The sequence below is a fragment of the Mustela putorius genome, unplaced genomic scaffold (genome assembly GCF_011764305.1).
Source record: "Mustela putorius furo isolate JIRA1106 unplaced genomic scaffold, ASM1176430v1.1 tig00537350_pilon_pilon_pilon, whole genome shotgun sequence".
Lineage (NCBI taxonomy): Eukaryota > Metazoa > Chordata > Mammalia > Carnivora > Mustelidae > Mustela > Mustela putorius.
In genome coordinates this window covers 9,732,517-9,754,392 of record NW_025422471.1, presented here as the reverse complement: position 1 = coordinate 9,754,392, position 21,876 = coordinate 9,732,517, and the positions used below count along the sequence as shown (strand labels likewise).

Sequence of the window (21,876 nt, the reverse complement as noted above, 5' to 3'; positions counted from 1 at the left end):
AATTCTAACTACAAACAACCTGAAGTTCTCTGTGACTTAGGCATATATGAAATGAAGTAATAGAATACTTTGAGTAAGTACATATTGGTAGACAAAATAAGGTGATTTATTTTTCACATTTCTTGCTAGATAATTCTATAAAGAGTGTTTGGTAGAGACAACAAAAATGTAAAATACCTGAAATTCACATTATCACCTATATTTTATTAAGAATTCATACTCTTTCACATAGTAACTGATAAATCATTAATAAAATAGATACATCTTTGTAATTACATAAAAATACAGTTAAACAGAACACAGAAGGAAGATAGTATTTTTGTAATAAGCATATTGGGATTTATAAAGTATTAGGCTTCATTCCTGTTGTTAACTTACACAAATGTAAAATAAATATGGAAAAGAGTAACCACTTTGAAATACCATGCTTATACTTAAGAAACATGTTAAGCATAAAGTCAAAATCATCTGATAAACCAATGTTTTATCATTTAGCATACCCTGTTATAAATTTTATTCCACTTAAAGCAGCAGTAATTTCACAAAGTAAATATAGAAGAGAATTCATCTCGGGGAGCCTGGGTGGCTCAGTTGGTTAAGCAACCAACTTTTGATTTTAGCTCAGGTCATGATTTCAGGGTTCTGAAATCAAGCTCTTCATCAGGTTGTCTGCTTGGCATGGAGCTATGTGCTGGCGTCTTTCTCCTCTGCTCCTCCCCACTGCTCGCTCACTGTTTCTCTCTCTGCCCAAAGGAAGAAGGAGAAGAAGGAGAAGGAGAAAATTCATCTGCAAACTCTTCTGTTTTCCACTTTTCTCTCCTTACAGTTATCTCCTTCTCCCTTACTATTCTTAATTCCTTTCAAATGAAGCCATAGAGAAAATTTTTTTTTTCTAGAGCAAATAAATAAATCACTTCTCAGGATTACTATAGAAATGTACAGATTCAGTTTAAAAAAATAGTGTTAAAAGATGATCTTTAGATATATTAGAAGACAAGAACCCAAGTGAAATCCTTTACTCTGTAAGATTATTTAGTTTATTGGCTCAGTTTATTTTTATTTTGACTTTCGATTTTAGTATCTTTCTAGTAAAATATGCAATTTTACACAGACCATCACAAAGCGGAAAAAACTCAATTGTTGTCTTAAATTGATTATTATAGTAACTGTTTATAGGTAAGTTCACTTCTCATGAAAATTTCTTACAATTTTTTAAATGGTTTGTATAGACATTTCAAATTATTTATTTATTTTAGGGAAAAAGCATGAGTTGGAGGAGAGGTAGAGGGGCAGGGAGAGGGAGAGAATCTCAAGCAGACTCTGCACTGAGTGTGGATCCTGAAGTGGGCCTTGATCCCACAATCCCAAGATTGGGACCTAAGCTGAGACCCAAGTGTCAGATTTTTTAACCCACTGTGCCACCCAGGTGCCCCAGTCTGTATAGAACTTCTAGAAATTACTTCAACTGTGTCTTAAAACACTTGGCTCATGATTATACTGATCAACAAAAATACATTTTTTAGAAATAAGATGTGTTACTGGTAGGCAGCTAGCTACATGGCCATTTATATGTTTTTATGTAGGAATTAATGCAAGGGATTTTCTAAGGTGGCCTCATCTGCACTCTAAGCTTTCACTTTTTGAAAAATGCATAAGTACTTTCCTTTGGAAATTGTGTAGCCTACACATATTTTATAAAAATCACAGAATGTGGGAATATCTGAGAATATCAGAATCATGAAGTTCAATATCATATGTTCTAAAATAGGTAAGGCTTCTCCCAGATATCCTGTAGATTGCTCAACAGTCAAATTGCCTTTTTGTCTTCTTTTAATGACAGTCATTCAAACAACTGTGTTTATTAATTGCCCAATACATGAATAATTCTGTGGCAGGTATTTGGGGAGACTATGAAATCCCTTAAAAATGGCTTAAAATCCCTTAAAAATGGCTCATATTACAAGCCATTTGAGGTTTTCATAATCTAGTACCATGTACTAATAGGAAGAATAAAGTAATTATAATTTGATATACAGAGCACTAGAACACATTCCATTTCCTCTGTGTGTGTGTGTATGTGTGTGTGAATATAACAGAAATAAAAGAAATAACAGAAACCATGGGATTGCTGGAATGAGTTTTGGATGAAAGGTACTTTACAGTTGGGAAAAATGTAAGCACATGAACCAAGAGGATGACAAGCAGTTGCTCGAATATGGAGACAATGGGTATAGGATCTGAAAGCATAGGATTGAAAGTTTGAATGTGGTGTTTGAAAAACCACTACAGGCAGAGATAGGACTAAAGTTATACTTCAGGAGAATGTTTTTGTGTTTATGATTCAGATAAACTGCATGAAGAAGAGGCTTTGGAAAAGGAGGCTAGTACACTGGTGGGTTTTAAAAAGTGACTAAGACCTGAACCTGGACTACAGCTATAAAATTAAATTGAAAGTTTCAGATGACCCTCAAGGGGCTATGTTACTCCATTCAAACTTAACATGTAAACGCTGTATTTAAAAATCCTTACGGAAAAGATTTTCAAACATTTTGCCTGTTGTCATAGATACTTCAAGACTAAGAAGAAACAAAAATAATTCAAAGGGAACACGAGATGGCAGCAGTTATATCATATATAGAGAACAAATAAGGAAAGAAAAACATTTGAAATTATTTTTAAAGTAAAAAAACATGTAGCACTTTATTCGTTATGTGGTGTATTCCTTTTCATTTCAGAGATTACTCAGTTATTGGTTTCATGCTTCACAGCACATCTGAGGTTCATTTTGACTGTAGTAAAAATCCTACTCCATTACATGTGATTATTTCCTAAAATAAAGCTGTTGCTGTTTTCTGCACATTATGGTTCCTCTGTGTTATCTGTGGCAGAAGAGTCCTGGATGGTGCAAAATTGTTTTAAATGTTCCAGCATCACTTTTTCTTCCTCTTCCAGTCTCTCATCCTTCCTCATTTCCCATCTATAAGAAAAATCATATCTTAGTATTTTTGAACTTCCAAACTATAGTCAAGCAGTTATTTAGGACTCAAATATATGTAGTATATATTTAAATTTTAAAATTTCAAAATTTAGTCCATAAAGTTACCTTCTACTGCTTTCATGGAATTTTATAGATCAAAAACTGTCACTGCCCATTTTATATAGATAAACTTGGGCATCATTAATTTGCATGTTAAATTGAATTTCTTCCAAGCAGGAAAATATCAATAACAGGAAATACTTATATAGCCCTATGTTATCGGCATTGTTTTAAACACTTGACATATCACTCTTTAAATCCATATTAGAAAATGTTATTATTCCCATTCTACAGAGGAGTAAACTGAGATACAGAATGTTAATGTCACTTGCCCAGGTATCTTTGGATTGAAATCAGGGACCAGATTCTAGAGTTTTTTACTTAGAAATGCAACACGCACCATATTTTAAAAACCATTTATACTTATTATTAATTAATGTTAAAAGTAGTTTGAGTACTTTATTTCCTGAAAAATTTTGCCAAAATTGGACTGTATATTTAAAAAAAAAAGAATTCTCTAAAATTGATGTAAATATATGACATCCAAACATGAAAAATGAGCTTTACTTTTTTTATTCCATGGAAAGGTGTTAATATTGTACTGAGTAAATGAATTATTTTATGAATGTCAACAGAACAAAATATGTAATATGCACATAAATATTTTGATCATTGTCTCTCCTTGTGAAAATTGAAAGCACGATCTCTGCTTCATTTAAATATCTGTATAATTAATGTAATTTAAATGTATTGTATACATAATAGAATCCAAGATAAGGATTTTTGAAGCTTCATGAGAATTGTAGGCATCTCACAGTGTAATTGAGCTGTTAGTAATTAATGACATTAAGCAACATAATCTATCTACCACAGCCTTCTTACATTTGCTTTGTGCTTATTAAGAAGAAATCATTTCCTATGAGAAGAAGAAATCATTTCATATGAGAATAAATTCTGACAAAGATAGGAGAAAAAATAATATTACAACTACATTTTCTCTAATAATTTTACTTTATTGAATAAGACATTAGGGTTGTGAAATGTATGTTTATTTACCTCAAGCCCTGTTTTATTTCAGATCTATAATTTTTTTGAAGTACATACAGTTGACATCATATTAGTTTTAGGAGTACAACACACTGGTTTCATATTTACATACATTACAAAATGATCACAAGGATGAGTCTAGTTACCACCTATCACCATACAAGATTGTTACTAGAATATTGTGGACTATATTTCCTGTGCTGTAAAATACATCCCCATGACTTCTTCTGTAACTGGAAGGTCATATCTTTTTTTTTTTTTTAAGATTTTATTTATTTATTTGACAGAGAGAGATCACAAGTAGGCAGAGAGGCAGGCAGAGAGAGAGAGGAGGAAGCAGGCTCCCCGCTGAGCAGAGAGCCCGATGTGGGACTCGATCCCAGGACCCTGAGATCATGACCTGAGCCGAAGGCAGCGGCCTAACCCACTGAGCCACGCAGGCGCCCTGGAAGGTCATATCTTAATCTGTTTCAGTTATTTCATCAATGCCTGCACTTGCCTCGCCCTCCACCCCCAGCAATCTATGAGTGTTTCTGTCTTGTTCCACATGTAAGTGAAACCACATAATATTTGTCTTTCTCTGACTTATTTCACTTAGCATAACATCCTCTAGGTCTGTCCATGTTGTCACAAGTGGCAAGAATTCCTTTTTTTTTTTTTTAAGATTTTATTTATTTATTTGACAGCGATCACAAGCAGGCAGAGAGGCAGGCAGAGAGAGAGGAGGAAGCAGGCTCTCCCTTTGGAACAGAGAGCCCAATGCAGGGCTCGATCCCAGGACCCTGGGATCATGACCTGAGCTGAAGGCAGAGGCTTTAACCCACTGAGCCACCTAGGTGCCCCAAGAATTCCTTTTTTAATGGCTGAGTAATATTCCATTGTATACATACAGTGTATATCACATCTTTATCCATTTGATCTGTCTCTGGACACTTAGGTTGCTTCCATATCTTGGCTATTATAAATAATTATGCACTAAACATAGGGGTGCACATATCCTTTCAAATTAGTGTTAGTGTTTTTGTTTTTTTCCCAATAATACCCAGAAGTGGAATTGATGGATCATAAAGTTCTATTTTAAAATGTTTAAGTAACCTCCATACTGCTCTTAATAGTGACTTCACCAGTTTACTTTCCCACCAATGGTGCAAGAGGATTCTCTCTCTCTTTGTTGCCTGTTGGCCATCTGTATATGTTTGGAAAAATGTCTATTCAGGTTCTCTGTTCATTTTGTAATCAGAGTTTGCTTTTCAGATACTGAGTTTTGAGGGGTTCTGGTTTTTTTTTTAATATATTGGAGACATTATTTTCAAATATCTTCTCCCATTTAGTAGGTTGCCTTCTTGGTCTGTTGGTTTTAGTTTGATGTAATGCCATTTTTATTTTTAAACTTTTTAACAGTTTTTTTAAGGTAATTTCTATACCCCAAATGGGCTCCCAGTTCACAACCCCAAGATCAAGAGTTGCATGTTCTTCCAACTGAGCCAGCTCGGTGCCCCATGTAGCTCCATTTTAAAATTTTTGCTTTTGCTGTCCTTGTCTGAAGAGAGTGATAAAAAAAAAAATACTGCTAAGACAGATGTCAGAGAGCATTACTGCCTATGTCTTCTAGGACTATTATGGTTTTATGTCTTACATTTAAGTCTTTTATCCATTTTGTGTTTATTTTTGTATCTGGTGGTCCAATTTCATTGTTTTGCATGTAGCTATTCCTTTTTCCCAAAACAATTTATTAAAGAGATCCTCTTTTCCCCACAGTGTTTTATTGACTCCTTTGTCATAGATTAGTTGCCCATATAAAGCATGGGTTAATTTCTGGGATGTCTGTTATTTTCCACTGGTGTGTGTGTGTGTGTCTTTTATTTATTTATTTTGCCCGTACCATACTGTTCTGATTATTAAAGCTCTGTGGTCTAGTTTGAATTAAGTATCATGGTACCTCCAGATTTATTTTTCTTTCTCAAGATTGCTTTGGCTACTTGGGGTCTTTTGTGTTTACATACAAATTTTAGAATTATTTGTTCTTGTTATGTGAAAAATGCCTTTGGGTGTTAATAGGGATTACACTGAATCTGTAGGTTGCTTTGGGTAGTATGGACATTTTAACAATATTAGTCCTTCCAAACCATGAGCTTGGTGTATCTTTTCATTTATTTATGTCCTTTTCACTTTCTCTCATCACTGTCTTACAGTTTTCAGAGTATAACTCTTTCACCTCTTTGTTTAAATTTATTCCTAGGCATTTTACTCATTTTGATACAGTTGTAAATTGGATTGATTTCCTCTTTTTCTAATAGTCATTAGTGTAGAGAAACAGCAGATTTCTGTAAGTTAATTTTTTGTCCTGCAACTTTACTGACTCCACTTGTTATTTATAATAGTATTTTTTTAGTGGAGTCATTCCATTTTTTTATCTATAGTGTTAAATCATCTGCCAATAGTGGCAATTTTGCTTCTTCCTTTCCAATTTTGATGCCTTTTTTCCCCCCTAAATTCTATGGCTAGGACTTCTAATACTACGTTGAATTAAATTGGCACTCTTATCTTTTTCCTGTACTTAGAAGAAAACCTTTCAACTTTTTACCATAGAAGAGTATTACATTAGCTTTGAGCTTATCACATAGGGCCTTTATTATGTTGAGGTACATTCACTCCATACCCACTTTGTTGAAAAGTTTCTGTTATAAATGGGTGTTGAATTTTTGTTAAATGCTTTTTCTGCAACTATTGAAATGATCATATGATTTTTATCCTGCATTTTGTTAATGTGATTTATCCTACTGATTTATTTGTTAATCTAAACTACCCTGTATCCCTGGAATAAGTTTCATTGCATTATGGTGTATGATTCTTTTACTGTATTGCAGAATTTGATTTGGTAACATTTTTTGAGGATTTTTCATCTATATTTATTATGCACATTGCCTTTACTTTTCTTGGTTTTGTAAATTTAGTTTGGAAGTATTCCTTTCTTTTCAATTTTTTGGAATAGTTTAAAAAGGAAAGGTGTTATCTCTTTAAATGTATGGTAGAGGGGCACATGGGTGGTTCATTTGGTTAAGTGTCTGCCTTTGGCTCAGGTCATGACCCCAGGGTACTGGGATCTAGTCCCACATCAGGCTCCCTGCTCAGCAAGAAGTTTGCTTCTTCTTCTCCCTCAACCCATTCCTCTGGTGGTGCTCTCTCGAGTGTGCCTGTGCACACTCTCTTAAATAAATAAATAAAATCTTTATCATACATACATACATGTTTGGTAGAATTCACCAGTGAAGCCCTGTGGTCCCAGACTTGTATTTGTTGGGATTTTTTTTTTTTTTTTGGAATACCGATTCCATTTTTTTTTTCCCCGAAGATTTTATTCATTTATTTGAGAGAGAGAGCATGTGTGAGAGAGAGAGAGAGAGAGAGAGAGAGAGCATGAACATGAGCAGTGAGAGGGGCAGAAGGGAGCTGGGAGCCCAAAATGGCTGATCCCAGGGCCCTGGAATCATGACCTGAGCCAAAGGCAGATGCTTAACTGACTGAGCCACCCAGGCACCCTGAATACTGATTCAATTTTATTGCTAGTAATTAGTCTATTCAGGTTTTCTATTTCTCATGATTCAGTCTTGGAAGACTATATATGCCTAGGAATTTTTCCATTTCTTCCAGGTTGTCCAATTAGTTGACATTCATTGTTCATAGTAACTTCTTCAGATCATCTGTATTTCTGTGGTACAGATTGTAATTTCTCTTTCATTTCTGATTTTATTTGGGACCTTTATTTTTTAAAGATTTTTATTTATCTGACAGAGAGAAAGAGCACATGCAGGGGAGAGGAGGAAGGAAAGGGAGAAGCAGGCTCCCCACTGAACAGGGAGCCCGATGTCAGGCTCAATTTCAGGACCCCAATATCATGACCTGAGCCTAAATCAGATGTAACCGACTGAGCCACCCAGATGCCCCCCGGGATCTCTTTTTTTCTTGATGAGTCTGGCAAAAGGTTTATCAGTTTTATCTTTGCAAAGAACCAGCTCTTAGTTTCATTGATCTTTTCTATTTTTTTTTCTGTGTTTATTTCCTCTCTGAACTTTATTATTTCCTTCCTTCTACTAATTTTGGGCTCTGTTTGCTCTTATTTATGTATAATGTTAGGTTGTTTGAGATTTTTGTTTCTTGAGGTAAATAAGCTTCTCTGTGAACTTCCCTCTCAGAACTGCTTCTGCTTTATCCCTTAAGACAAATGGAAACACACTGTTTTAGAATTTCCTCTTTGGTATCTTCATTAACCCACTGGTTATTTAATATATTGTTAGACATTATATGTTTTTGTTTTTTCCTAGTTTTCTTCTTGTAATTGATTTCTAACTTTATCCCATTGTGGTCTAAGAAGAAGTTTGATATGGTTTCAGCTTTCTTACATTTATTGAGGCTTGTTTTATGGCCTAACATGTGGTCCTTTCTGGAGAATATTCCATGTGTACTTGAAAAGAATGTGTATTCTGTTGTTTTTGGATAGAATGTTATATTCCATCTGGTCTAATGTGCCATTTAAAGCCAATATTTCCTCGTTGATTTTCTGTCTGGATGATCTATCCAATGATGTAAATGCAGTATTAAAGACCCCATTACTGTTGTATTACTATCAATTTATCCTTTTATGTCTGTATTTGCTTTATATATTTAGGTGCTCCTATGATGGGTGCAGAAATATTTATAATTGTTAAATCTCCTTGGATTGATCCATTTATGATTATATAATATACTTCTCTCTATTTTGTACAGTATTTTAAACTCTATTTTCTGTGATACAAGTATTGCTACCCCACCTTTCTTTTTGTTTGGATTTGCATGAAATATCTTTTTCCATCCCTTCACTTTCAGTCTGTGTATATCTTTAGATCCAAGTGAACCTTTTGTAGGCATCATTTAGATGGGTCTTTTTTTTTTTTTTAATCCCTTCAGCCAATCTTTAACTTCTGATTGGAGAATTTAGTCCATTTACATTTAGAGTCATTGTTGATAGGTCTGTATTTATTCAACGTGTTAATTTTTTCTGGCTGTTTCTATAGAGTCTTTTTGTTCCTTCTCTTGCTGTCTGATGCCTTTTTTAGTGTAATATTTGGATTCCCTTTGCTATATATTTTTTATGCATCTTTGGCAGATTTCTGGTTTGTGGTTACCACCCCCCCTAACACACACACACACATACACACACAAACACACACACACACACAGTTTAAGTTAATGGTCACTCCAGTTCATTTACATTGTAAAAGCACATTTTACTCTCCCCCAACTTTTATGTTTTTGACATCATATTTCATACCTTTTATTTTGTGTATCCCTTATCTAATTATTGTAGCTAGAGTTGATTTTAGTACTTTTGTTTTTAAACTTCATACCGGCCTAATAAGTGATTGGTTCAGTACATTTATTACACAATTATCTTTACCAGAAAGATTTTTTTCTTTCATATATTATCTTATTTTTAGTTATGATCTTTTCTTTTCTGCTTTAGTAAGTTTCTTTAGCATTTCTTATAAGACTGTTTCTGTGGTGATGAAATCCTTTAGCTTTTGCTTGTCTGGAATACTCTTTCTTTCTTCTTCAATTTTGACCTTTACCAGGTATAATATTCTTGGTTGTAAGTTTTTTCCTTTCAGCACTTTGAAGACATCATGCCACTCCCTTCTGGCCTGTAGAGCTTTTGCTGAAAAATCAGCAGGTAGACTTATATGGGTTCCCTTGTATATAACATGTTGTTTTTCTCTTATTGCTTTGAAGAATCTTTATCTTATTTTTTGACAGTATAATTACATGCCTTGGAGTTACTCTTTGGGTTAATCCTGTTTGGAAATCTGTGTTTTCTGGATTTAGATGTCTGTTTTCTTCCATAAGTTAAGAGAAATTTTCTGATATTATTTCTTCAAGTAAGGTTTTTGTCCCTTTCTTCTCTTTTGTGTTCTGGGACCCTGTAATGTGAATGTTAGTATGTTTGATGTTGTTCCTGATATCCTTTAAACTATACTTGTTTTTTTCAAATACTTTTTTCTTTTTGCTGTTTTGATTGGATGATTTCTACTACCTTGTTGTCAACTCACTGATCCATTTTTTTCTGTATCTAATTTGTTAATTCCCTGTAGTGTATTTTTCATTTCAGCTATTGTATTCTTCCACTCTGATTGGTACTTTCTTATATTTTTTGTCTGTTGAATTTCTCACTGTGTTTATCCATTTCTTCTCCTGAGTTCTGTGAGCATCTATATGGCTATTACTTTTAACTCTTTATCAGGTAGATATCATTTATCTCCATTTCATTAAAATCTTTTTCTAAGGGTTTTTGTTGTTGTTGGGAATATATTCCTCTGTCTCTTCATTTTGCTTGACTCTCTATATTTCTATGTATTCAGCAAACTGGCTAAATCTCTTAGTCTTGAAGGAGTGTCCTTGTGTAGGAGATGTCTTCTGGGGCCAAATGTATGTGCTCCCTTGGCCACCAGAATCAGGTGCTCTAGGAACATTTCATGTGTGACCTTTGCATGCCAGGCTGTTGAGAGGGTGCTGCTGCTGTAGGTCCAGTGATCAGGGCTCTTCCCTTGGCCCAGCTGGCTTGGTCACTACAGCTGCTGGTTAGGTTTCTTTCTGTGGCTCAGCTGGCTGGGGTTGCAGCAGTGTGTGGGGGCTCTCTCTTCCCCTAATCAGGCTGACTTGGGCTGCAGTAGTGGGCAGGGCTCTCACATACCACCCCCCCCACCTCATCCTCTGCCACCACAGCTGGTTAGTGCTGTGATGGGGGGTGGGAATCCCTTATGGGTCCAGCAGACATCCCTGCCAATGTTAGCATGTTGGAATGTGAGTACCAGTCTTGGCACAAGCAAGATAGAATTTGATCGCAAAAGTGGTTTGCCTAACAGTGCTTCCATCCCCAGAGAGTCTCTCAGAAGTTTCCCACCTGACTGACAGGTGTCTCAGGACTAAGAAGTGGTTCTCCTTCACCTGTGTTCTAGGTGTTTTTCTAACTGGTGGTGTATCACTGGTTCTCAGGGCCAGACTATACACAAGCCCTTTAAGAGTAGGTTCTCCATACCCTATAACTGATTTTTCTGGTTGTTATCCCTGTTAGTTTTCAAAGCCTGGCTTTTTAGGGGTTTGTCTCTCCTGTGAAGGAGAGGGTTGGAATGCCTAATGGAGAAATCCATCCCTTCACTCCTAAGGGGGAAGTTCTGTGTTTTTGAGATCCCTCTCAGTTATGGATCACTGTACCTGGGTTGGAATTTTTCTTATTTTGGTGAGAACTTGTGTCTGTTACTCCTACCCAGGTCAGTGCTGTCCTTCTGTCCCTCATTTTTGGAGGCTCTGTTTACCAGTTTTCAGGGCTTTTTCTGAGGAAATTATTTTATATGTAGTTGCATATTTGTTGTTACATATGGGAGGAGGTGAGCTAAGTTTCTTCCAGGAAGCCATCTTGAATCTTCTCTTATCCATAAGTTCTTAAGAGTTTATTTTTAATTCCATCATAATTTTAGTCTTTTTTTTTTTTAACACAGTGTAAAAACAAGTCACTTCTATCAAATAACTATTGGAAAAGAAAATAATCTATCAATTTGTTAAACACAACTGACTAGGAAACTTGTTTAAAAATTTCTATCCCTAGTTTATTTTGTTTAAAATCTGTAGTGGAAGCATGTCCCTTCAGAACCCAATAAACGTTGAAATCAATGTATTCTAGTTCTCCTTTAAAAGCATTATAGAGTGAGGATAGTGTTTCTTCTGTTTTTTGTTGTTGTTGTTGTTGTTTGTTTTTTTCCTGATTGTGGTAGCCTGCTCTCTTTCACTGTTGCTTAATTCTCCACCTGCCTACTATGGAAAACACACTGCAACGTGAGCCACACTCCAGCTGTTGGGAGTGAATTGTTGTATTTTAGTCACTAATAAGTGACAAAACTCTATGAGACCTCACTGATCTCTACCATAATCTTAACTGTCTTCTGGAATGTGCTCCATCCGTATGGCTCCTGGCTGTGTAGATGTGGGATGTTGGCCTATCCTTGACTAGGGCTCCTTTTTCCGATCCAGTCACAACAGGGACCCTCACACCTGGGCTGAGGTACTCTAATAGAACCACTGTTGGCAACCTCCTGCTCTACTTGGATTGATCTGAGAATTATCAGCCTTGGGGGGTCTCCCTGGATTTACGCACACATATTCAGACCTGAAACAGAGGTATTCACCTACTTCTCTGTATGTTATGTGATTATTGGCTAATATTATAGGGCTTGTTCATGTATCATGCCATGGACTAAGAGCTTTCTGTTTCCACTTGCCTCAGTGAGCAGTGTTGGTTTAAATAAGACCTTGAGGAGTAAAAAATAAAGTCATAATATTGAGTAACTTCTCAATCATCATTTTAGTAGAATATTTTATATTGGAGGACTTTGTGAATAGCTGTGTGTTGGAGCCAACTAGGAGAGTCTCGGTAGGGCTATAGTTAAGCATAAAGTATATCCTTGGTAGGGCAGTTCTAGACTTTCATGGAAGCAATTCCTAGGGCACCCTTAACTACAGCAAAGAAGATCCAACACTGGACTGAGGAGGAAGGCAAGAATCTAGAGTGTGACAAGTTCTCTCAGGTATTTACTGTGGTTTCTACTAGGAAAAAAAAATAAAACAAAAAACATCTAAAATCTGTGAACTCAATAGTATCCTGCACATAGGCTCTAGAATCACTCTGCCTTTGGATGAATCCACTCCACCACTTACTAACTGAAATATGTCAGGCAAGTTTCTTAGCCTCTCTATGCCTCAGGGTTCTCATCTGTAAAATGGGGTCAGAATAGTTTGTTAGGAGTACAGCCATGCCCATTGGTTTAAATACTGCCTATGACTGATTTCAGTCTATGTCAGAATTTAGTAGTTGTGACAGTCTAACTGGGATTACAAGTCCTATGAAAGCCTAAAATACTTACTATTTGGACTTATACAGTGAATGTTTGTAAAACATTGTCCTAGAACAGTGATTCTAGCTGGGGTGGCACTGCCTCCCTATGGGGAAAAATGTGGAGAGCATTTTCAGTTGACACTGTCTAGAATGTTTCCAGGATCCAAGGAACAGAGATAGTAAACATATTTAATACATAGCAATCCTGAACAGTAAAGAGTTTGTCTTCCCAAAATGTCAATATCATCTTTAATGAAAAGCATGTCTCTAGAATCTCCAAAATAACTGTTGGAATATCCCTATATAATTTGTGATTTTAGCTGAAATGGTTTTAATGTTTCACAGTTTAGAATATTGTTTGCTAAGGAGTGGAGGTTTAGAAGCCAGGTGCTGGATTTGAATCCTTTAGAAGCTGTGCGGCCTCAGGCCAGCCAGATAAACTGTGCCTCAGTTTCCTTATTAATAAAATGAGGATAACAGTGCCTGCTTCATAGGGTTGCAGTCAGGATGATAGGACTAAATAGTAAAATGGTATATGCTTCATAGTAGACACTCAATGAGATTAACTGTTATTATTTTGGTGTATGGGATTAAAGTTGCAAATAGCTGAAATCCTAATTATGCTGCCTTAAATAAATGGTGTCTTAAACAAATAAACAAATTTTTCTCACATTACAAGAAATCCACACGTAGGTGACTACCCTTATGAGTTAAATTAGCTTGACAATATTAGGACTCATGTCTGTTGGTTCTCTTGTCCTTTACTTCACGGTTCCAAAATTGTTGCAGCTTCGGCCTCATGTCCTGGTTTTGAGTCAGGAAAAAGGAGGAAGGGACACGCCAGCTTTTCTTGTCCCATTTTAGCAGGGAACTAAAACCTTTCCTAGATTCCTCTCAGTGGACACTAGAAGGCATATTGTGTAGGCTTGAATCCTGACTGCCTTTTCCTAACTGTGTGATAGTGGGCAAATTTCTGAATCTCTCCATGCCTCAGTTTTCTCATATGTTAAAAAAAAAAAAAAGATGCTAATGGTTTATATTTTAGTGCATTATATAAAGAATGGGTGAACTATGAATTCATAAAATGCTGGTTTTATTTTATGAACCTACTTCTATCAGGTGGCTACCCCAGAGCTCTTGCTTTCACATTCCTCTTCTACCCTGTGCCTTTACAGTGACTGTTTTATCAGATAAGTATAAAGATTATCTCTTTTTTTTAGTCTTTTTTTTATTTAATGAATTTGGTAAATATTATAATGGTTTTACTCAGTGTTCAGTTACACATTTCTGTGATCATGTTGTTCCTTTCTTTCGTGAAGGAGATGTTTCATGCTAGTTCATTCTGTTCAGCCTAGCATGACCATAGATGCTTTTGTTTTCCTATAAACCCTTTGCTGTATTTTTCAAATACAGTCTATAATGATGACATTTGATCATATTATTGGCATTTCTCCTGAAACACTAACAAAGTACTTGGAAATAAAAATGAAATTTGAAATAAGCCTCCTGATTTAATGTTACTATTAAACATTTATGTAGTACTATATATTTACAAAGTGCTTTATAATTATTTATTAGTTAATTGTACTGTTAAACAACATTAACCATCTGGCCAAATTAATGATTTCAAATTGTCCTACCAGTTGGTAGCTCAGGAGTGAAAAATGAAGTCATATTGGATTTTATTCTCATTGAACAGACTGTTTCATCCTTTTCTGTACAACATAGTACAGACTGGCTTCACAGGGAGGTTAAAATCAGAGGGAAAAGGATGTCTCTTTTCTCTTCTTCCAATTGTCCTATAAATGTGGGCTTTCCTCCAAATTCATGCTAGACCTGCTGCAGTGAAGACAAGTTTTCTCTCACATGGAAGGCACCACATCTACTTCCACATATTCAGCTGTTGTCTCCACATCTGTAATTCAGTACCTTTAAACTTCATTTTTAAAATTTATTTCTTTTCAGCGTAACAGAATTCACTATTTATGCACCATACCCAGTGTAAACTTCATTTTTTGTTAAGCTCTCTAAATTCAACTTCTTGATGGTCATTTTCACTCCCACTCCAATTATACTCATAATTCAGATTTATTTATTTTTTAAAAAGATTTTATTTGAGAGAGAGCACAAGCAAGGGGAGCAGCAGACAGAGGAAGAGGGAGAAGCAGGCTCCCCACTGAGCAAGGGGCCCAATGCGGGCCCAGGACCCCAGGATCATGACCCCAGCTGAAGGCATCTGCCTAACCAACTGAGCCACCCAGGCACCCCTCAGATTTATTTTTTTAACATATTTTAAGAAATTATTCCAACTGACCATTACCATCATACTCTAAAGCAGGATTGGACTTCAGAAAGTACTGTGCACTCCCATCTTGTTCACACAGTTATCATTAAAGGATAATTTATTCTGCAATCACTTTCATATTTATCTCTCTGCTGTTAGTCCACAGTTCAGGTACTGTGATAATATGATTTATAATAAATAGATATTTGGTTTCCATCCCAGTTTTTCCTATAGAGCTCTTAAAACCTTTGGAATTTCCTGTGATGAGAACTATGAAGGTATCTTTTGTTATGTTAAGGTGGTGACTTTTGGACAACACTTGTTTGGGAAATGGTTACCAGTGGAGCCAATCATGTGATTAGACAGTTGGAATATGCATTACCACTCTCAACCCCCTAAGAGGGGAGAGGGGCTAGATCCAATGGCTAGTGATTTAGTCAGTCATGCCTATGTAAATGAAACCTCCATAAAATCCAAAAAGACAGGGTTCAGAGAATTTCTGGAATGGTGAACACATGGAAATTGATGCTGGGAGAAAGCCCGGCAGCTCTTTGCCCTTCCTCATGCCTTGCCCTGTGCATCTCTTCCATTTGGCTGTTCTGGATATATCCTTTTATAATAAAATGGAACTCTAGTAAGTAAAGTATTTCTCTGAGTTCTGTGAGCTGCTCTAGAAAATTACTGAAATGCAGAGAGGGGTTCAATAGAACCTCTGTTCTGTAGCACTATCAGTCAGAAGTATAGGGAATGGGGCGCCTGGATGGCTCAGTTGGTAAAGTATCCAACTCGTCATTTTGGCTCAGGTCATGATCTCAGGGTTGTGAGATGGGGCCCTGCATTGGGCTTTGTGCTAAGTGCAGAGTGTGCTTGTCACTCTCCCTCTGCTCCTCCATACCCCTACCCCTGCCTTTTTCTCAAATAAAAATCTTAAAAAAATAAAAAGTACGAGTGACAACCTGCCCTAGTGATTGACATCTGTAATGTAGGAGAAGGCAGTCTTAAGTCTTAAGGAATGAGTCCTTAACCTGTAAGGTGTCTTGCCATCTCCAGGTAAGTAGTCTCAGAAGTAAGATTAATTAGAGGATGCCTACCTGGTCTCAGTATTGCTTGGTGATATGAGATAAGTGCCCTCACACATTGGAATTGCATGCAGAATCACAGGTACTTATGATTTTATTGCCCAAACGTACAACATTCTCCACATATTTAGAGCTTCAGCCTCACACCAATGCTACACCAAACCTGCAATGACTGCCCTGCCAAGAGAGTTCAAAGTCTTACTATTGTAGTTTGCTGTTGTACTGTTTGGCTATCATTCTCTCTCCTCGGAGAGAAAATGATATTTTTTATTGCCTCTGCCTTGTGTTTTCCCATGGGTGTGTGTCTATGTCTGCTATTCCATTCACCTAAAATGCCTTTCCATATACCCCCAAACTGCTCATTCTTCAGACCTACAATCCAAACCCTACCTTTTTCATAATCCTTCCCCACTACCCAACCCTGGTGTGATTGTTCTCTTTTGAGTCCTGTAGTGTGAGCACTGTTTTGGTCACTTAACAGTGGTTTATGTTAAGATTAACTTCTTAATCTCTTCTGTTACTATTTTGAACTGTTATTTTATTATATTGTGTGGCTTTTGTCCCACATATATCTTTTTATCTATACTTGCTTTTCTTTGAGAAAGACTTTTAATTATCTGTAGCTTTTAATTCCAAGTATTTTATTTCGAAGGTATTATTTCAAATAACAAATAACAGTGCTCTTTACACTTTGTATACTTTAAACACTCTCAAAATATGTTAATTAATATGTATTAGAAGCTTAGGTATTCTGTTACTCTTAGGTGGACTGAATAAAAAATTACCTTTAACCACCAGTATCACAATGAATAGTAGTTGGTATTTCAAATAACGTTGTTAAATTGTTATTTGTATGAATGATTTCTAAAAAGGGCTCTTTAGCCTGAAAATTAGTCTCCTCATCTTGGTTCCTACGTCACTAGTTGAGTCTTGAGGTCTTAAATTCAAGTGATCATGTCAAAAGATGACAACTTCCTTTAAGTACATTCATTTACCAACCTTTCCAAATCCTTTTCTAAGAATGAGATGGTAGAATGAGGAAAACAAGACATTTGGTAACTGTCTAGTGTTTTTGACTAACGTAAAAAGTTTTAAAACAAGCTTTGGTTAACAAAGTAATTTATTTATCATATTTTAATTGATGTGTTTAATTGATGGCCACAGTTGATATAGCCATCAGCTATCTAAACATTTAATTTCTGGTGATGTGACATCATGAATGATTCCAATAATCTTTCCTTTATTTTGATTTTCTATATAATGAAGTATAACATTCACTTGGTCTCATTTGTGTCTATAGTTGTCTTGACTTTCTCATTAGTTTAGAAGCTCCTCAAAAGCATATCAGAGAATTGTACTAAAAGGGTTCTGTCATTTTAGTTCTTATGAACTTTTCACAGTTAATTCTTAGAAATTATACAGGCCAATAGAGTTCTTTTAGTCAGCAGTAAAAATCACTTTTTCATTCTGCTTAACATAATTAAGAATAACCATTCTTAATTCTTAAAGGATGAGAATATGTAACAGTCACTAAGCAAGCTTAAATCTCTGTTTTGTGACCCAGGAACCTTTTAAGACTATACAGTCTTATTTATTATATCTAAGGCTATCCCATTTCTTAGGATATGGTGCTACAGATAGAGAAGAAATAGAAGATGGTCCAAATTAGCAAAATCTCTGGGAAACTCTGTCTTAATTGAAGGGTAGTGGTAGGAAACTAATTATAATGGGACCCCTACATAAGACTGTTGTAAGACTGAAATTAAAGTTACCTCATGGGCCTTTATTACATGTAGCTTGTTTTAAGAGATCTGCCTTGGTTTGTTGTTTATTTGATATGTCACAATGAGCCACATTGTAGAACTGCTTTACTATATATAATTAATTTGCCATTCATCCAGCAAACATTTATTGATAGTCTGCTAACTTCAGATCACCATGCTACGTAATGTAGAAGTGAGAGGAACTATATATGGTTTCGTCCTCAAGAAGCTTATTCAGACCAAGAGTTCATCATATGGGCTAAATCCATATTCAAAATCCCATTAAGGTTTTATAGAATATTTCACTTTAGGTATGAAATGTTAGTGGTAAATAAGGCACTGGGACCAATTCCTTAGGCTTTATTTTAGCAATTGTTTATGGGAAAGGCATAATTCAAGAATTTCTTCTTTGACTTATGGAGCATTCTGAGGTAGCCTTAAGAAATAATTCATGTCCTTTCTTACTTACTGGAATGATAGCAACATTAATAACAGAAAGTGTCCTGATTTTTTTTTTGCATAAAGTCATTATCAAATTCTACAGTAAAGTTGGAGACTATATAATTTGATGTCCTTCTTTAAAGATATTTCTGTAGGACGGTGATTCTGAATAGCACTTATTCCCAAAGGACAAATTTTAGGGAGGGAAACAGATACAAGCCTATCATATATTTGAGAATAACTTCATGGGTACTGTCATTCATGAATAATTATGGGAAATCTATTATAAACCAGAAAATTAGCTTTGAATGTAATCACCTTGAATATAAATGGTACTTGCTTTGTTTTGTTTTAGTAGCTCTTTTTATCTATACACACCACAAGATTGGAGAGTTGACTTTCCTTTGGAAACAGGTCCTTACAGTACTGTACTTAATAGATGATATCTACACTGTTTATGATATGCTTTCCAGTTGATGCAAATCTCCAGCTACTTTGGTCTAATATTTTACAACCTAACTTTTAAGAAATGTGTAAGTTTTAATCCATCTCTTTTAGCATACATTTAGTGAAGACAGAGAAATCAAAATTATTCTTTTCATGTAAACATAGAAAATTGACTTATTGCCAAGATTATTTTCTCTGAAATAGAATAGTTTAAAACTTCCTTGTAGGTTGTAATTTTTTAATGCTTTAAAAGTTTTGTTTTATTCTCAACTTTATATTGCATTTCTAAATAGTTAAATTATAGTGGTCCTATATTAGACTTACAAGACCTTATACCATTTTCAGTGGGGGGATTAGGGAACAACTGGATGGCAAACATCTTTGGTAAGGGAGCAGAGAGAGCTTTAAAAACTTATTTCTAAATTTAGTCATTCGCTGAAGCTAATCAAGGTTTGCTAGTTCGGGGAGAATTCATTAGGAAAAGGAAAAGCATTAAGGAAACTCATCCACAAAAGAAGGTAAAAAACAGCTAAGAATACCATTATTTGTACTGTTTAATAAATTCATATTTAAAGACAAATTTTTAAAAAGATTTTATTTATATTTTATTTATTTGACAGACAGAGATCACAAGTAGGCAGAGAGGCAGGCAGAGAGAGAGGAGGAAGAGGCTCCCTGCTGAGCAGAGAGCCCAATGGGAGACTTGATCCCAGGACCCTGAGATCATGACCCGAGCTGAAGGCAGAGGCTTTAACCCACTGAGCTACCCAGGTGCCCTGAGATTTTATTTATTTATTTATTTTTAAAGATTTTGTGTTTATTTAACAAAGAGAGAGATCACAAGCAGGCAGAGAGACAGGCAGACAGAGAGGGTGAAGCAGGCTCCTCGCCAAGCAGAGAGCCCGACATGGGGCTTGATCCCAGGACCCTGAGATCATGACCCGAGCCGAAGGCAGAGGCTTAACCCACTGAGCCATCCAGGTGCCCCAGATTTTATTTTTAATATTATAGTTTTCCATGAACTGTAAAGGATATTTAGTTTTTATAGAATACTATAAGTGGCAGTTACATCTTTGCATTTGGAAATTATGTAACGTAGGCTTAGAATAAGCAAATGGAATTATTTCAACTCTCCACAAATTATTCTGACTTAATACTTTAATCTCCAGAAAATGTTTATCTTTACCAAAATTACATTAGTTTGTTAATACAGTATACTACTTAGAACTCCTGAAGTCCAATGTTGCATACATAATATATACTATATAGACATACAATAAAAATATCTGTTAGAAATAATGTATTTTAGGGGTGCCTGAGTGCCTCAGCTGGTTAAGCATCTGCCTTTGGCTCCGGTCATGATCCCAGCGTCCTGGGATTGAGCCCTGAATTGGGCTCTCTGCTCAGTGGGAGTCTGCTTCTCCCTCTCCCTCAGTGAGATCTCTCACTTTTGCTCTCTCTCAAAAAAATAAATAAAATCTTTTAAAAAAATGTATTTTAAATATGTAGAAGTAGTTATACCTATGAAAATCCATACTCAATACTGTTAAATATCAATGCTTGCCATCATGAATTAGAAGTTTGGTTACTGGGGAACCTGGGTGGCTCAGTGGGTTCAAGCCTCTGCCTTCAGCTCAGGTCATGATCCCAGGGTCCTGGGATCAAGCCCAGCATTGGGCTCTCTGCTCAGCATGGAGCCTGCTTCCTCCTCTCTCTCTGCCTGCCTCTCTGCCTACTTGTGATCTCTCTCTGTCAAATAAATAAATAAAATCTTAAAAAAAAAAAAAAGTTTGGTTACTTGCTTCAGCCAAGAATTTGTTATATGATGAAGATAACTAGCTATAGGTCCAGTTTATGTAGCTATTTCTCCAAGAATTCAAATGAATGTTCTTTTTGTAAGGTAGTTGATTTCTTTTACTGCTACTAATGCAGTAAAAGGAATCTTTCCAAGCTCAGGAACAAGCAGCAAAACCCTTAATTTGAATTTATAGCCTTCAGAGACAATCTGCAACACAACTTAACCGTCCAAGCAATTTATTTTAATTAATGTGATTTGTTCTATATATTTAAGCAGGAGAGTTATATACCAACAAATGGGACAACTAAGAATGCTAACAGTAACATTTTAAATAGTTATGGCTTACGGAAAACATAAATGGAAGCATAGCCATCAGTAGTTATGGAAGCTGAACTTTTCTGTAATCAGTAAATCATCCATATCTTCTTAGAGACTTCATTTCCACTAGTGGATTTTTTTTAATTATAAGAGTTTAGATTAAAGGCCAAGGTCACACTATTTGCCCAGCATTTAGTGCTGATGTAGAAGAAATGCCCTCTGCTAAGAGAAGTGTCAGGAATACTATATATTGCCAGAGCACAATGCTGATTTTTATTAGAGTAATGTATAATTTAATGAATCAAAAGAAAAAAAAAGTTTTTTTAAGTTAAATTTGATACATCTGAAAATATTCAGATTGTTCTCTAGACATGTAGTGTCTATTCCATTTATAAAACTATTATGTTAAAAGGTACTTAACCTGTGTCAAACAACCCTATTCTTGCTCTGAAAATATTTTAAAACGTTCTCTTGGGGCGCCTGGGTGGCTCAGTGGGTTAAAACTTCTGCCTTTGGCTCAGGTCATGATCCCAGGGTCCTGGGATCAAGCCCCAAATCAGCTCTCTACTCAGCGGGGAGCCTACTTCCTTCTCTCTCTGCCTGCCTCTCTGCCTACTTGTGATCTCTGTCTGTCAAATAAATAAATAAAATCTTAAAAAAAAAAAAAGTCCTCTTTTCAGCCAAAGGAAATAATTACATATTTACAACCCCAAAACTTCCAAAACTTGAGTGCATTTGTACT

At 35.8% G+C, this 21,876-nt stretch overlaps 1 protein-coding gene and 1 long non-coding RNA gene across 5 annotated transcripts in view; one reads left to right on the top strand and one right to left on the bottom strand.

Annotated features, from left to right (window-relative positions):
* The window catches only part of LOC106003543, a 101,084-nt gene that overhangs the window by 29,386 nt on the left and 49,822 nt on the right, over window positions 1–21,876 (top strand). The window lies entirely within an intron of this gene.
* The window catches only part of KIAA0825 (KIAA0825 ortholog), a 410,770-nt gene continuing 389,908 nt past the window's right edge, over window positions 1,015–21,876 (bottom strand). For 3 of the 4 annotated variants that reach the window (XM_004769904.3, XM_045074529.1, XM_045074530.1), the window contains one exon: window positions 1,015–2,977. In XM_004769904.3, the coding sequence (XP_004769961.1) occupies window positions 2,860–2,977 (118 nt within the window). In that variant the 3' untranslated portion in view covers window positions 1,015–2,859. The remainder of the gene's footprint in view (window positions 2,978–21,876) is intronic. The other variant, XM_013044496.2, reaches the window with a different exon arrangement.